Source organism: Alligator mississippiensis, chromosome 4, assembly GCF_030867095.1.
Source record: "Alligator mississippiensis isolate rAllMis1 chromosome 4, rAllMis1, whole genome shotgun sequence".
Taxonomy (NCBI): domain Eukaryota; kingdom Metazoa; phylum Chordata; order Crocodylia; family Alligatoridae; genus Alligator; species Alligator mississippiensis.
The window spans coordinates 96721027-96735339 of NC_081827.1; the positions used below are offsets into that span (position 1 = coordinate 96721027).

At 45.7% G+C, this 14313-nt stretch overlaps 1 protein-coding gene across 3 annotated transcripts in view; it reads right to left on the minus strand.

The window, feature by feature from the left end:
- Positions 1–378: 378 nt before the first annotated feature.
- The window catches only part of SEPTIN3 (septin 3), a 35220-nt gene continuing 21285 nt past the window's right edge, over positions 379–14313 (minus strand). For 2 of the 3 annotated variants that reach the window (XM_019489671.2, XM_019489673.2), the window contains 6 exons: positions 13642–13779; positions 13169–13286; positions 10867–10962; positions 8877–8976; positions 8388–8439; positions 379–7332 (listed from right to left, as the gene is read on the minus strand). In XM_019489671.2, coding sequence (XP_019345216.2) covers positions 7197–7332; positions 8388–8439; positions 8877–8976; positions 10867–10962; positions 13169–13286; positions 13642–13779 — 640 coding nt within the window. In that variant the 3' untranslated portion in view covers positions 379–7196. The remainder of the gene's footprint in view (positions 7333–8387; positions 8440–8876; positions 8977–10866; positions 10963–13168; positions 13287–13641; positions 13780–14313) is intronic. The other variant, XM_019489672.2, reaches the window with a different exon arrangement.

Genomic DNA, 14313 nt, shown 5'->3' on the forward strand with positions numbered 1-14313 from the left:
CACCCTCTGTCTGGGAACTCTAGGTCTTTTTTATGGCTAACCTCTGTGATTTTTGTGAAAGAAAGGAATATTTAGGCTCAATTTCAGGAGATCTGCCTAGCAAGAAAGTGTATTAGCCAGAGAAATGCTCTCCCAAGAAGCTCGTTGGCAGAGTCCTATAGCATCACATTGGATAAAGCCCACTGTAAGATGCAAGTTACTAAGCATGCAGAGGGGAACAGATTTCCTCTACGTGGGAGCTTCACTGCCTATAGGTGCGGGGTTGTACTACCTGAGGATAGTGCTGGAAGGGTACTGAATGCAGGACAGGAGGAATCCTAACTGTCAAGGGAAGGAGGGAATAAAGTGCAAAAAAGTAAAAAAGAAACAAGCCAGGCATTTGTTCAAACAGCACTGTTTTGTTTAATGATACAATACAGATAGAAAGTTAAGTCTAGCAACTTTTACACCACTAAGGTCGTGTGTTTCTGGGGGGTTTTCAGTCAGTGCTGGACTGATACAAGAAGACTCCATCATGATACTGTCGTGGGGTAGGGAATGACAGGAACCAGGTGTCATTCACTCATGCATGCTTTCATTTCTTGCTCCATTAGATCTCAGTGAGATTGAATTCTAGTGCACTTGCTTTCAGGTAAGAGACGTGGGATCTAGATTTCTGAAAACCTTTGGGTGCTCCTGGATATGTGATGGTGAGAACATCATTGTCAGAGGCAAGGCAGGGGATCATCTTTCTTTCTTTCCTCTGTGCTGTGTAAGCCTTGGTGCCCTAGAGCTTCTGCATGGATTCATAAGTAACTTTGAAAGGGTGAAGGTGAGTAGATGTCTCCTTATTTCTAAGGGACATTTTCTTTCTTCTTTATAGTACAATGAAGAACATCAGAATTTAGGATGCATTTGATGGTTTTCACTTGGAACTGGGGGAAAAGGAAAACTCAGGGTGTTTTGTTCCCTACTATTTGGTAGTATGCATTGTGCTGGTGATGAAAATTGTACTGGATCTTCAGCTTTAATGAGGCAGTTGCCTGTTTTCCTATTGGGAAGCATTAATTCACCCCCTGCACTGCTTCAGGATTTGCTCTGAAAGCAACAGGTCTGTCTTCAACCTAGTGCTGCTGATGGAGTTGCAGTATAAATGAAATTGGAAAGGGGAGAAAAGGTGAGACAACTGTGGGTATGCTGGCCAGTATCAAAGGACAGGCCACTTGGTAGGAAAAAGTAATCTGTTAGGAAATGAGCCTGGGCCCTTTACTCTTTGTACCACTACCAACATTTGGTTCCTTCCACATGGACTTGACTGTCCAAAGCACATATGGACAGAGGGAAGGCAGCGAGTCTAGTTGCTATAGCAGAGAAGTGGTAATAAGGCAGCACGGATTCTATTCACAACTCTGCCCCTGATTTCCTGTGTGACCCTAGGCAAGTCAAGTCACCTCTTTACCTCAGTTTGCCTCTGTAAAATGGGACAAATCATAGTTACTCACTTTTGAAAGTATCAAGAGGTCCCTGGATAACAAGCACTATATATTTTCACAGTGTTATTACTGTAACTTATTTATTGTCGTATAAAATAGTATATTTTCATCAGGGAAGAACTAAATTCAGATAAAGCACATCATATTTCCAGTGAGGTTCAAATATTTTCCCAGATGGATTTACTGATAGACAGTGTTAATCATACTTAAAGGAAAATCTTTTTTACCAAAAACTTCAATTAACTATTGAAGTGCTATTAAAATGTCCAGTTACCAAGATATGGCTAAATAGCATGGTCAGTGCTTCACTTCTGTATACACCCCCTTCCAAACTCTTTTTTGCTTTGTCTGTTATGGAAAGAAAAGCATCCCATTAAAAATGTAGTGGCTAACATGATAGATTAGATATTAGTGTGTGAAAATGTTAGCTGCCATGGGCAACTGGTGCCTCCTGAGTCTAGGGGGGGCACCAGATCGCTGATGGGAGCTGTCCCCCTGCGGCCGATCGCTAAGCCAGCAGCAAAACTGGAAGTGCACTTCCACTGGCACTTCCAGTTTCGCGGCTGGCGCTTGCAGGGGGTGCACAGCCAAACTCAGGGGGTGTATGTGCACCCGTGTGCATCCCCTACATGTTGCCAGTGTTAGCTGGTCATTAATCATAATGAGCTAACATGCTTTTAAACACACTGTACAAGGCAAAATCATGACATGATAGTTAACATCATGGAACAGGCTCCCCCCCGATATGATACAGTCACCCACCCTGGTGATCTTCAAAAAGCGTCTTGATGCCCATCTTGCTGGGGTCATCTGATTCCAGCAGTCTTGCCTACTCAAGTACAGAGGGGCTGCACCCAAAGATCTGTAAGGTCCCATCAAGCCCCTAACAATTATGAAACTATAATTTTTCCAGTATAAAGCCTAATAGATTACACTATGCAGCTCATACTGGTGAACATCTACAAGAGTGCGTAGTCAGTGAGGCTTTGAAGTCAGTGGAACTCTTTGTAGAAACAAACAGCTCCTTGAGCACAATTTGAGCACTCTGTCCTAGTATGTTTGGCAAATGTTTGGCATATTATGGGGCCTATTAAAATAATGGCTGATAAGGAAGGTGATTTTACTGGCTCAGGATCACACAGGAAGTCAGTGAATAACCTGAGTGAACAGGAATCCATCAAGACTTCTTCCAGGTTGGACCACCACGCCCAGCTTCCTTCCCCAAGGACAGTATCTATTACTCACATTCCACATAGACAAGCCCCACTGAGCACAGTGCATCACCCAATATCTGTGATTGAAATGATAGATATGGATGAAGGGAAACCCCTTTTCTGAGCATGAGGTCTTCCTAGCAAGGAAGTATCAGTATTCTGTAGCACTCATTGTTCAGGCTCACAAGTCATGTACAGGACCCTATCGCTGCCACAAAAATACTCTGATTTCACTGGAGTTGATAATACTCTGCCACGGTCCACATCAAGGGGTGATACCATTGGGACAGCAAGTGTAATTGTCTCAGAACCTCCCCACTGTGAACTGGCTAAAGATGTCCATTTTCAGCTTCATTCTTTAGCACAATGGCAGCAGAAGCACTGAAGAAGTCTTTGCACTGCTGCGGGCTTAAAAGGATACATACTGTCATGAACAGTAGTAGATGAGTGTTTATGTGCGGCATCACTATCAACAGACCTGCACTCTGCAGCGGGGTGAGGTTGACTGATATGATTGGCTGGACAAGAGTAGTTCTGTGGCAGCTTTCACCCTGCGTTAGATGTGTGAATGGCTGATACAAATGGATAGACAGCCTTATAGAAGATGTTTTTCAGCCCCCACTGGGGCTGAGAATGGGATGGCATGGAAGCTTGCAGCACACCGAAGAGCAGGGGGAGCAAAATGCGATCTCCGGGCTGGATGCGGCCTGCCAGGACATTCTATCTGGCCCGTGAGGCCCCTAAAAAATTTAGAAAATTAATATTAATCGGCCCCTGGCTGCCTGTCATGTGGCCTTTGATGGCTTGCCAAAATTCAGTAAGCAGCCCTCTGCCCAAAATACTCTTGTACCACTCTTGCCCGCCCCTGCCAAAGAGGCTTTTGTCCTACATCCTGTCCAAGAATATCTGGTCCAGATGCAAGAACTGCATTGGTACTAAGAGTTACAGAAGTGGATGGGAGGACAGGACTGTATTATTGAGACCTTCACACACTAGTGATAATGAGAATGACTGATTTGCTTGGATAGACAAAAGACGTGCTAAAGAGACCTTTGCCCTGCAGTGATGGCACTAGCTAAAACCATAGGCAGGCACCATGCAAGATTCCCTTACACAGCTCTGCTAATGAACAGCGCTTCAATTGCTCTCTGCTTTTCCAGTCCTAGGCTCCATACAGTCCTGTTAGTATGTCTCAGTTTTGACCCACAACACTCTCTGCTTATTCAATTGCTGGCATCCTCATACACAGCTCTTCCAAAGCACCTCAATCTTGACACACAACATTTCCTGCTTGTTGCAGAGCTAGATGATCCACACTGCTCTGTTAATCCTCCTCAGGTGTTACCTACTGCTATTTGAGCAGTAAGGGATGATTGTCAGATATATGATGTGTATCCTCCTAACAGAAATTCCTAAACTCATTGCACTTGAGATTTACATCAGATTTGATTGAGTGCATCACTTCTTTTGCATTTTCCTCTCATTCTTGCTGCATTCCAAATGACTGGTTTTGATACTGAATAGAAGAAAAAATGCTAGCCCTTCATTGGTAGAATATAAAGCATTAGGTGGTAGTAGAAAAGAAGTATTAGAATATAGAGGCATTGGTGTTAAAGAAACCATATAACCTCTTGATGATCACATGTAGTCCTAACCCATGGGTTGGTCTCAGTGCTGAGAAGATCACAGCCCCTACATCATAAACCAGGTCATCTCCCTGAAGATAAGAAAGGAAAACCAATACAGCTATTCATATGTGGAAGCTGTGGGAAGACTAATAATAGAAAATTAGGGCTGGCAGAGACCTCAGGAAATCTTCTAGTCCAACCCCCTGCTCAAAACAGGATCATTTCTGACCAAAGCGTCCCAGTCAAGTGTTATTTTTTCTAACCTGCTCTTAAACCTCTGCATTTGTTTGGCATATGAAGAAAGATAATAAAAATGGCTGAGCCTGGGGAGGACTAGGGAGAAAGATAACTAATGCAAGGGAGCCTGGAATGAAAAATAAAAAAGCATTTCTACATAAATTAAATAAGAAAGAGAGCAATTTTACATTCCTATGACATCCGTCTTTCATCCCAAAGGATCCCAAGGCAATGGATGCCAGTGGCCATGTGGCATGTCAATGGAAGATTCCAGTAGGAGGTTCCCCAGGGTATCTGTCTGGAAGGTCACAAGATATCCACAGTCTTCACTCCCTCAGGGCAGTGGGTCCAGAAAACACAACCCCAAACAAGGTGGTCCTGGCCAGTCTAGGGAATAGATGGAGCAGCTGATGGTAATGTCTATTTTTTCTCGCCTCCCTTCCCTAAAAGCACTAGCCTTTACAGCATAAAAAGGGATGCCATACTGCTCCATAAAAGAACTGAGAATTGCTGTCATATGGGAACTCATTCTAGTCCTGGGAAAGTGGGTTCCTCTCCTTTACAGAACTCCTTTTCCTTTCCCATCAGCACCCCTTTACACATCCTCTTCTTCCTCTATGAATGCTCTAATGCATGGTCCCCAGACCAGGGTCCATGGATTGCTGGGCTTTCATGAGGCCATGACAACCAGCCCAGAGATCACACCAGCCCCCATGCGCCTTCAGAGGGTTTCTAATGAGAAATTGGTGCACAGTGGTCCATGAGAGAATCTGTTGATTGTCAGTGCTCTATTGATCCCGGGATCAGGAACTGTTTCTGTAGTACTACTGTGTAACTACTAGGTCGGGGCAACTTGGGGAGTCACCTTAGGTGCTGATTTGTAGGGGGAAGAAAAATATCAGTTGGCACTATAACCACATGATCATGCTGGCACCACAGCAGCAGCTAGAAGTAGTCATCTCTGTCCCCAGGCATCCCACTGCTCCAGCACCTGGCTGATTTGTTACACCTCTACCTTTGACCAGTGGCTAAATGCCACAACCTGGCCCTTAGTAAAGATCTCAGTATTTGTCCCTCAATTAATATTCATTGTTTTTATCTTCTCCCCCACCGCCTCTGATGGGAAAGTAAAACAATAGCTTTTAGATGTTATGCAATGAACTCACACCAGTAATACATACAGGATCTTTTGGGAGATATGAGCTATAGAAGAACAATAGGCAGCCAAGTAGGAAGTAAGGTAATGTGAGAAGAGATCAAGAGAAAGGAGAACTAAAGCAGTTTGGGAAAGTAAGGGGGAGGCACAGAAGAGAGAGGACAGAAATAATGAGGGGAAAGAAAGAAGAGAGAGGGAGATGAGAGAGGAGGAAAGCAAGCATAGGAGAAAGACAGAAAAGCAGAAAAATATGGGTAAAGGACAACAAGGATGGAAGGAGCTGCAGAGAGAGTGGGACCTCTGGGTGGCAAACATGAAATGCTTTCAAAAACAGAAAGTATCTCTTGGGTTCCAATGCAAGAGATCAAAGGCAGAAACACCTTAACCCTCTGCTCTTTTCCTCTGCAATCTCTGAGTGCTCCTCTGATAGCATGGAGGCTGGATAATAGGCAGGACTTGTCCCCAGAAAATACTCCCAGCAAAGTAGAGGCTTATTGCTTGGCACAGAGTAGCTTCCTGACTCCCCTCACCATAAGAATCCACTAAGGAAGGGACAAGCAGGACCAGAACATCCTGCACTCCAACTATTCTTGGCTGCTGCAACCGGTCAAAGAAGGTAGTCACAGCAGAGCAAGCCAGAGGCTAGGCACAATCGAGACCATGTGACAATCAAAGGCAGCTTTTGGGCGTTACATGGAAATGGATTTTAAAATGGTTTTAAAAATGGATTCTTTCCAGCATGGTTTACAGGGTTTTGCTCTTTAGAAGATATTCCTATTTCTCAACGTACTTTGATTCTTCTCAAATCAAATCTGAATGTCCTTGATCTAACTGGCTATTTCCTCCCACCACCACATGTTCCCATTCAGTGGCCAGACTGGAAAACATGGCATCTTTCCATCCCATCCATGTTTTTACAACTAACTCCTCCGATGGCCACAATGAGAAGAGAGGATACAACACCACCACTTATCACTTCCCCCAGACTGACCATTAAAACCCCCTTCACCTCCACCATGGAATTATTCTTCTGCCCATAATGAAGCTCACGGTTGCCACCACCATCTTGAAGACACTAGGTACACAAACTCCACTGTCCTTGCAGTAAGTCCATGGCTTTTATATGGGCAAGCACAGGACCCTCAGGGCCCCTGACAAAAAAGTGAACCCCAAATGCCAGAAACTACACTTCCCAGAGTTCTCTCTGTGACTTCCCACAACCAAGACACATAACTGAGTCATGGTATGGGAAAGAGAGAAAGGTGACAGTCCGCTGTGCAAAAACAGGAAGGAGCACATTCTGGGGAGGACAGAGGAAATGCTCTTTGTCCATCCCCCTCACACACACACACACACACACACACACACACTTACACACACACACACAGAGGATGTTCCACATGCTTCAAAGACAGGCCCACAGTAAAGACAAGGGCAGTCGGGGTGGGTGGTAATATCCAGAGACAGTGAGTGACAAGAAGAGGGTAATTCACAGGTTACTTTCATGGTTTTCCTCTGTCTCAACGGTCATTGGGGGGAGGCCCCCATTGTCATTTAGTCGTTTGGCCCTGTAAGTCTCATAGTGGATGTTGTGTGTCACTTCTTTTAGGTCTTGGAGGTGGGTCCTGTAGGAGATAAGGAGATGAAAGATATAGAGAGAAGGAGGGTGAAGAAAGAAAACGTTATCATGTCTTGCATCAACAATTACTCTTCCTGGTCTATTTTATCTCCTAAGTTGAATGGGATGGGTCTTCCCTTGAAGCTGGCTAGCAACCCAGGTATTCATTTTGTATGGGTGCCATAATGTGTTAATCAGCTAAAGTGGCATCATGCAACTGAAGAAAAGGGTCAGGCAAGATATGTCACACTGATCAGGTCATTAGCCTTGCCTGTCCAATATCCTACCTCCAGGTCAAAGCTGTGGTCATGGTGTCAGCTCTGCAGCATGCTGCCATCTCAGTTCAGACAACTCGTTCCTCAAGCCCTGTAGTCTTCTCCTTGCCTTGCCCAACATGTAATGCCTCAGAAGAAGATTAAATCTCTGCAGGATGCATCTGATCAACATGGGTCACATAACCCATGTAGCCCTGCTGTCAACAATCACCTCTCTTGATGAACACCTCTCAGTCAGTCATTAACCTGTTTCTGACCACCCAGAGGACTTTGCCATAATGGACAGAAAAGTGGAGCATTATCATGTCATGACATTGTGTCACAACGAACACAAATGCCAAAACATCATGCCCTGAGGAGGCGTGCAGAGGATCTGATTCTTGCTTTGAGGAATATTCCTTGTGGTTTTCTTAAAATCCTAGAGGGACAGAAATTACTGTCTCATATGCTTTCTCCAGCTGCACGTGTCATGGGGCCCAGGGAAGATGCCAGTTTAGTTCCTTGCCACACAGGCCATCTATTTCACATAAGTTATGATTACAACTAACTTCTTGTTGGCACAGTGATTCCACAGATTAAAGATCTCCTGTCCATCAGTTAAGCCTAGATTTTTCCTTGGAGTATTCAGTCCTGTTTTATCTGCTTCCAAGAACATGCTGTCACTCCTTCCCTCAGAGAATATTTCCATCTAAGGTGATCACACCTGTAGGAAAGTCTATCTGTAAATTCCTTGCATAAAAATGTATTCCTCACCATGAAATAATCAGTGTGTAACCCCTGGCCTCACCTTATGACAAAGTCTCGAAGGAGGGCAAATTCGCAGTGATTAAGGTTTTCCACTGAAAAGACAAAAAAAAGTGTTTGTTTGTTTCCTTTTAAAGCCTTCATTAGCACAGTCTAGGGCATGGTTGTCAAGACTGGGGTGCAAGGGCAGGAACTGTAGAGTGGTATATGTGGATTGCCAGTAGGCTGTCATGCTTGCCAGTTATCGAAAATAGGAGGAAGCAGTATGGATGCTTTCCTGTGAGGAGTGAGGTGCCCTCTTGGGTCCCCGCTTGGCATCAGTGTTCCAGAGGGACAGCAGGACCCTTTCTGTCAGTGACTGAGCAGTGGGAGCTACAGCTCCTCTAAAGGGAGTAATTTGAAAATCCTTTTTGTGTTGGTTAAAAAACCCATGGAAGTGTAGGCACTAAGGGTAGTGCTGGGAAATATATTAAGACCTTTGGATAGCATTTAGCAAGCCTAGGCAAGTACATGAAAGGATGGACCTTTTTACCTTCAATGATTCCCCAGGGTGTTTTCCTTCCCAAGACTCTTTTGCCATTCACTTGGTATTCCTTGTCACTGCCCACCACTGCAAACGGCATGCTTTCCTGCTGGTGAGAGACAGGGGAGAGACGTAATCAATCCACTCCTCTGAACAATTACCAGTAATGAGACAGAGGTGGTAGATACTGCTATTACTCTTTCAGCCATCTCCTTCCCCACCACCCAGCTCTTACACAGAAACATCCAACGACTGTCCCTTTCAAAACAGGCCATTTTCCCTGCATTTCAGTCCTTGGGTTTGCAGATGTTCCTACTATTTCTATAGTTCAGTCTGCAAATGCTGCCAGTGGTTCCATGAATTCAGTAGACATGTGCTGTGCTTCTCTAGATCAGTCTGCATGCACAACCAGCATTTCTGAATGGCAGGCAGGAGGAATATGGAGCTGTAATAACGTGTTATACTGCATGGTGGTCCCATGTTCTTCATAGCAGTAATTTGATGTATTCCTTCCTCCCCTAAGGTCTGTCAGGATGGTTCCTGGCCAGAAGGAGGAGTTAGCTCAAAATAGGAATAATACGAGAACTATTAACAATACCAGAGTGGTTCTGGTTCATTCTCCTGCTCTGACTATGAAGAGTAAAATCATGTCAGTGCTAAAATAAGCCTCCTGCAGGACAAAGAATGCTGGCAGTGTTTAACAAGGACTTTGTTTTGAACTGCCAGCTGGGGGAGCCAGATTCAACAGGCACTCAGAGCTTGTCCACATGTAGAATTTGATCACAGGCTCCCCAGGCAGGCATTTGATGGCATTAACACTGCCGCTGTTCATTCCACTGCCCAGTTTCTGCCCCTCTGGGGAGCCTTCCAAGCCAGATCTGGAGCAAGGAGATGTGTCATCTGGCTCACCGGACTGCCTGAGTGGCTGGAAATTCAGTGGTAGAAGGGAGTAGTGCCTGCTGTGGTTCTAGAAACCAGGGTGATTAACACTGCTGCTGCCAAATTTCTGGCCCTGCAGACAGCCCCAGGAGACAAATGACATGGCCCCATACTCTGAATCCAGTGCTTGGACCAGCCCTGCAAATTGTTAAGCCTGTGGACTGGCCATGCACCACTCCTCCAGCTCAGGGCCAAATGAGTTTGGCACTGCTGACAGGAGAGATGTGGAAGCACTGACACCCCATGAGACCTCATCTGGAGTACCATATACAGGTCTAGTTACCCATATTCAGCAAGAATGAATTCAAGCAGGAAGAAGTGTAAAGAATGACTACTTGGATGATGGGGGGGAATGGAGGCCTTATTGTACAAGAGAAGTCTAAAAAAGCTTGGGTTGTTTAGCTTAGCAAAGTGAAGGTGAAGAAGGGTTATGACTGCTCTCTATAAATGCATTGTGCAGGGATGTAACACCAGGGAAGGGAAAGAGCTATTTAAAGTAAAGGACAATGTTGCCATGAGAATAAATGGGTATAAAAGGGCCTTACAAAAAATTAGGCTGGAAATTAGAAGGAGGTTTTGGAACCATTAGATCAGAGAGGTTCTGGAACAGTCACCCAAAAGAGGTAGTGGAGGGCAATAAAACTACCTACTTTTTAGATGGATTTGATCAGTTTGTGAAAAAGGTATTATGACATGGTTTCCTGGAATGGGGGGAGACTGGACTCTCTGACCCATGAGGTCCCTTCTAGTCCTCTCTTCCTTCATCCAACCCAAACCAAAGCTGTGTTCAAGCAAGATGAAGGGGAGCAAACATCCCTGTCAGCTCAGCCATCACAGTGCACCATGGTGATAACAGAAATGGGGACAAAGCAAGTAAAAGAACAAAAGATGAAATGACCCACCCTCCCTGCTGGTTGTGAAGCACCAGTGAGAATACATTACATTCACAGCCAGTTTTCCCCTGGCTCTCACTTTAGAAACTGGAGTGATCTCTCACTAGTTTGAACTCAATAAATTCCAATACCTCCCCAGCCCACAGCCATGCCAAAGGACATCCTACCCTGATTTTGTCATTCTCTGTTTTATCCTCCAGGTCCTCATCAAACTCCTTCTGAGGGTAAAACTCGATCCCATTCACCTCTAGTTCTTTGCGCACCTGTCCAGGGAAACGTTTTAAAGTGAAAAGCAACAGAAGTATTAAATCAGGGCTGCCCAACTTTTTAAAGGCCAGGGGTTGCACATCCCCTGGGTCACACCAGAGGGGGCCATATGCTACAGAGGTTGCACCAGAAAGGGCCATGGGCTCCCTGAGCATACTCCCACTACACAGAGTATGCGGGTACTCCCTGCTGCAGTGGACATGGGGTGCTTCCCCGCCACCAGTGCACTGGGTTTATGCCCTAACCCAGTTACTAGACATACATCAAGATTACAAAGAATTAATAACTTAGTCACATGACAGAAGTCAGCCGAAGGGGATCAGAGTGGGTCACCACACTCTCCTCTACCTTAGTCAGAGCTGAGTTGGGGTTCCCTAGGACAGGTTTGCTATGGCTAGCTGATGTTTTGCAAAGGTTCATTTAAAGCAGTGGGAGCCAAACTTTTGGGCAGGCATGCCACAAGTTAGCTTCGTGCCCTCCCCATGTGCTACTCTGATCCCTTTCTTCTGCGTGATCTGCTCTGCTTTTCACTCTCTGCTCTGTACTCCCTGACTACTTTCCTCTTCTGTTTTCTGCTTCCTGCTCTGCTGGCTGCTGTGCTGCCTGCCCTCTCCTGATCTGCTGGGTGACATGCAAAGGCTGCCCAAGTTGTTCATGGCACTTGTGCCACAGGTTGGCCACCACTGATTTAAAGGACAAGCACATTCTTGAAATGATCATCTTGTAACATGTGCAGGGTGTAACTGCACCAGTGTGGGCACTCTGGACTACTAATTTGGGTCCATATTGAGGGCCAGGAGCAAATCAAAGGTCTGAACCAGTAGGCAAGCTGAAAACCAGGACCTAGAACAAGAATCAAGGAAACAAGCAAGTGTTTGGAGCAAGAATAGTATAGGGAATGCCTACACTGTGTCCCCACTTCCTGAGTACACCTCACCCACTCGCTTCCACTTGCATATGCCAAATTCAGAAATCTGTGAATGTCAAGCACACCTCTCCCTAGCTTTTTCAAAGCCTCTGCCGCTAGCAGGCTGGAAAGTAGCTTCAAGGAGCACCCATGGAGCAGTTTCACAGCTGCATTTCCAGGTTTGGTGTGTGCAAGTGGGAGCAAGTGGGCAGGTTGTGCTTTGGAGGGTCCCTCCCCAACAGCACTGTGGATAGAGACCAGCCAGCACCAGGAGCAAGGAGAACTACATGTTGTGTTTCCTGAGTCCTACAGCCAACACAGGGATTCAATCTTTGGTGCAGTTCCCAGTAGCCAATCCCATGCTTCCCCAGGCATGGCAGAAAAGGGTAGCTCAGCCTGCTCTTACCTCATTAGCCCCAGCTAGGGCAGACTTTGGCTTTGAGCTAGCCCTGAAACCCTGACACATGGTACCTTGGAAACAGCTGTGTTGCTGTGATTCTTCCAACAGCCAAGCTGGCTTTTCCCATACAAGTCTGAGTGACCTGGGCCATCCACTACCGCTTGAGCACTGTCATAGTTACCACACAGCATTGCACCCCACACTGTAACACACTACAGAGCTATGATCAGGTTTTGTTACAGTTACAGCATAACTGAAGTCTGAGTCAGTGAATCCAGCACTGGATCCTGTGACATCAGCTGAGAGGGGTGCTGAAGCATGAAGGAAAGTACCAATGGATGCATCTACACATGCAATTGATGCAAAGCAATAAACTCCAGAGCAGTTTGAGGTGAAGTAAACTACTCCCAGGTGCAGCGTCTACACATGCACCCAGGACAGCAACAATTTGAGCCGGGGCAGAGCAAGCCCAGGCTGGCAGGGGGCATGGGGATCAGCCCCAGGGTCTGGGTGGTGGTGTTAGGCAGTCAAGGGTGCTGAAAGTGCAGAGCCATGTGGCTAGGCAGCAGGCAGGAGCTTGGACCCTACTGACTGGGCTGTCCAGGTGCAATTTATGCCCACAGTCAGTGTCTACACATATGTTTAATCACAGTAAAATTATCCCAGTGTAAGATAGTACTGTTCCTGATCAGTGTAAATTAGTTTACTGTGGCCTAGTACCACTGCATGTGTAGATGGTGATGCTTTACTCTGCAGCTAGTCTACTCCACAGTAAAGTGCATGTGTAGATGCAGCCAGTGTGTCTGAGAGATCAGCAGAAGGAATACATCCCACATCTTCCACCTTCATAAAAGGACAGAGGGAGACTCTGCCTCAGATGTTTTGTGGTACTCACCCTTTGCTTGAATTCAATCTTTTCTTCCAGGGTCATGGTGTCTGCCTTGGCGATAACAGGGATGATGTTTACTACTTTGCTGAGGTGTTTCATGAACTCCAGGTCCAAAGGTCGCAAGCTGTAACCCATGGGAAAGGAAACTGGAAGAGTTATTTTACTACATTACCCATAATGGCAGGACATCACCTCTTTGCCCTTCCTGGGCTGAGGGATGAAAGCTTCTTTTAATACCCTCAACTAGACCCCATTGCTAGAGCTCTTTAACTGTTTTTTTGCTCTTTGCTTAGAAAACCTAAGGAGTGGCACCTGTCCTGGCTATCTCATCCAAGACCTTTTCTTTTGAACCTTCAGTATCAGGATGTCCCATGGGGGGATAAAACAAAGGCAGACCAGGATGTGATGGTACAGAGAAAGGATGAATGGGACAGATCAACAAAAATGACCCATAAGGGAGGCATCACTGGGATACATACGAGTGACCTGTGGGAGAAATGAAGTAGAGGCAGCAGTGGACTCTCGTGTCTGGGATTCGTTTCTTCCTCGCAATATTCACTTCCTCCTTCAGAAACTTTTCATATTGCTCATTGATGTATTTCTCAATTGGCTCCCAACTGTGAGCAGCAGAAAGAGGGAAAGAGAAGCACATTACCTTCTCAGTATTGCATATGCAATGTCGCTGGCACCAACAGGAGAAGGAAGGCTTTGGATAGGAAAGACATCTCTATTATCTGGAACAGCTCCTTCCAGTGCTACTGACATCTGTGTTTAAGCATTTGTGCATTCACTCTTGCAGGCACCACATCTGAGATCAGCAGATGTGCTCAAGCCAAAGTTTCTATGGTAATCAGAGTGAGGGGCTGCTGGGAGGGTGTTCTCTGTGAGGGCTCTTGGACTTTGGATTTTGCTCCACTTTGGTCTGAAATAGCCTGAATCTTCTGATCTTTAGACAGCAGGACGGCTGTAAGCCTCTGAACTCTTGGCCCAGGAAGAGGACTTAAGATTTTGGGTTACCTGATTTGTTAGAAATGGGTTGTACCAACTGTGCTACATTCAAACCAATTAAACAAACAATAACTGTAGTAATATTCTATTTCCTGGCCCTTTTCCTTTTCCTCTAATACAGCGTGCTCACAGATCCAGCCCGC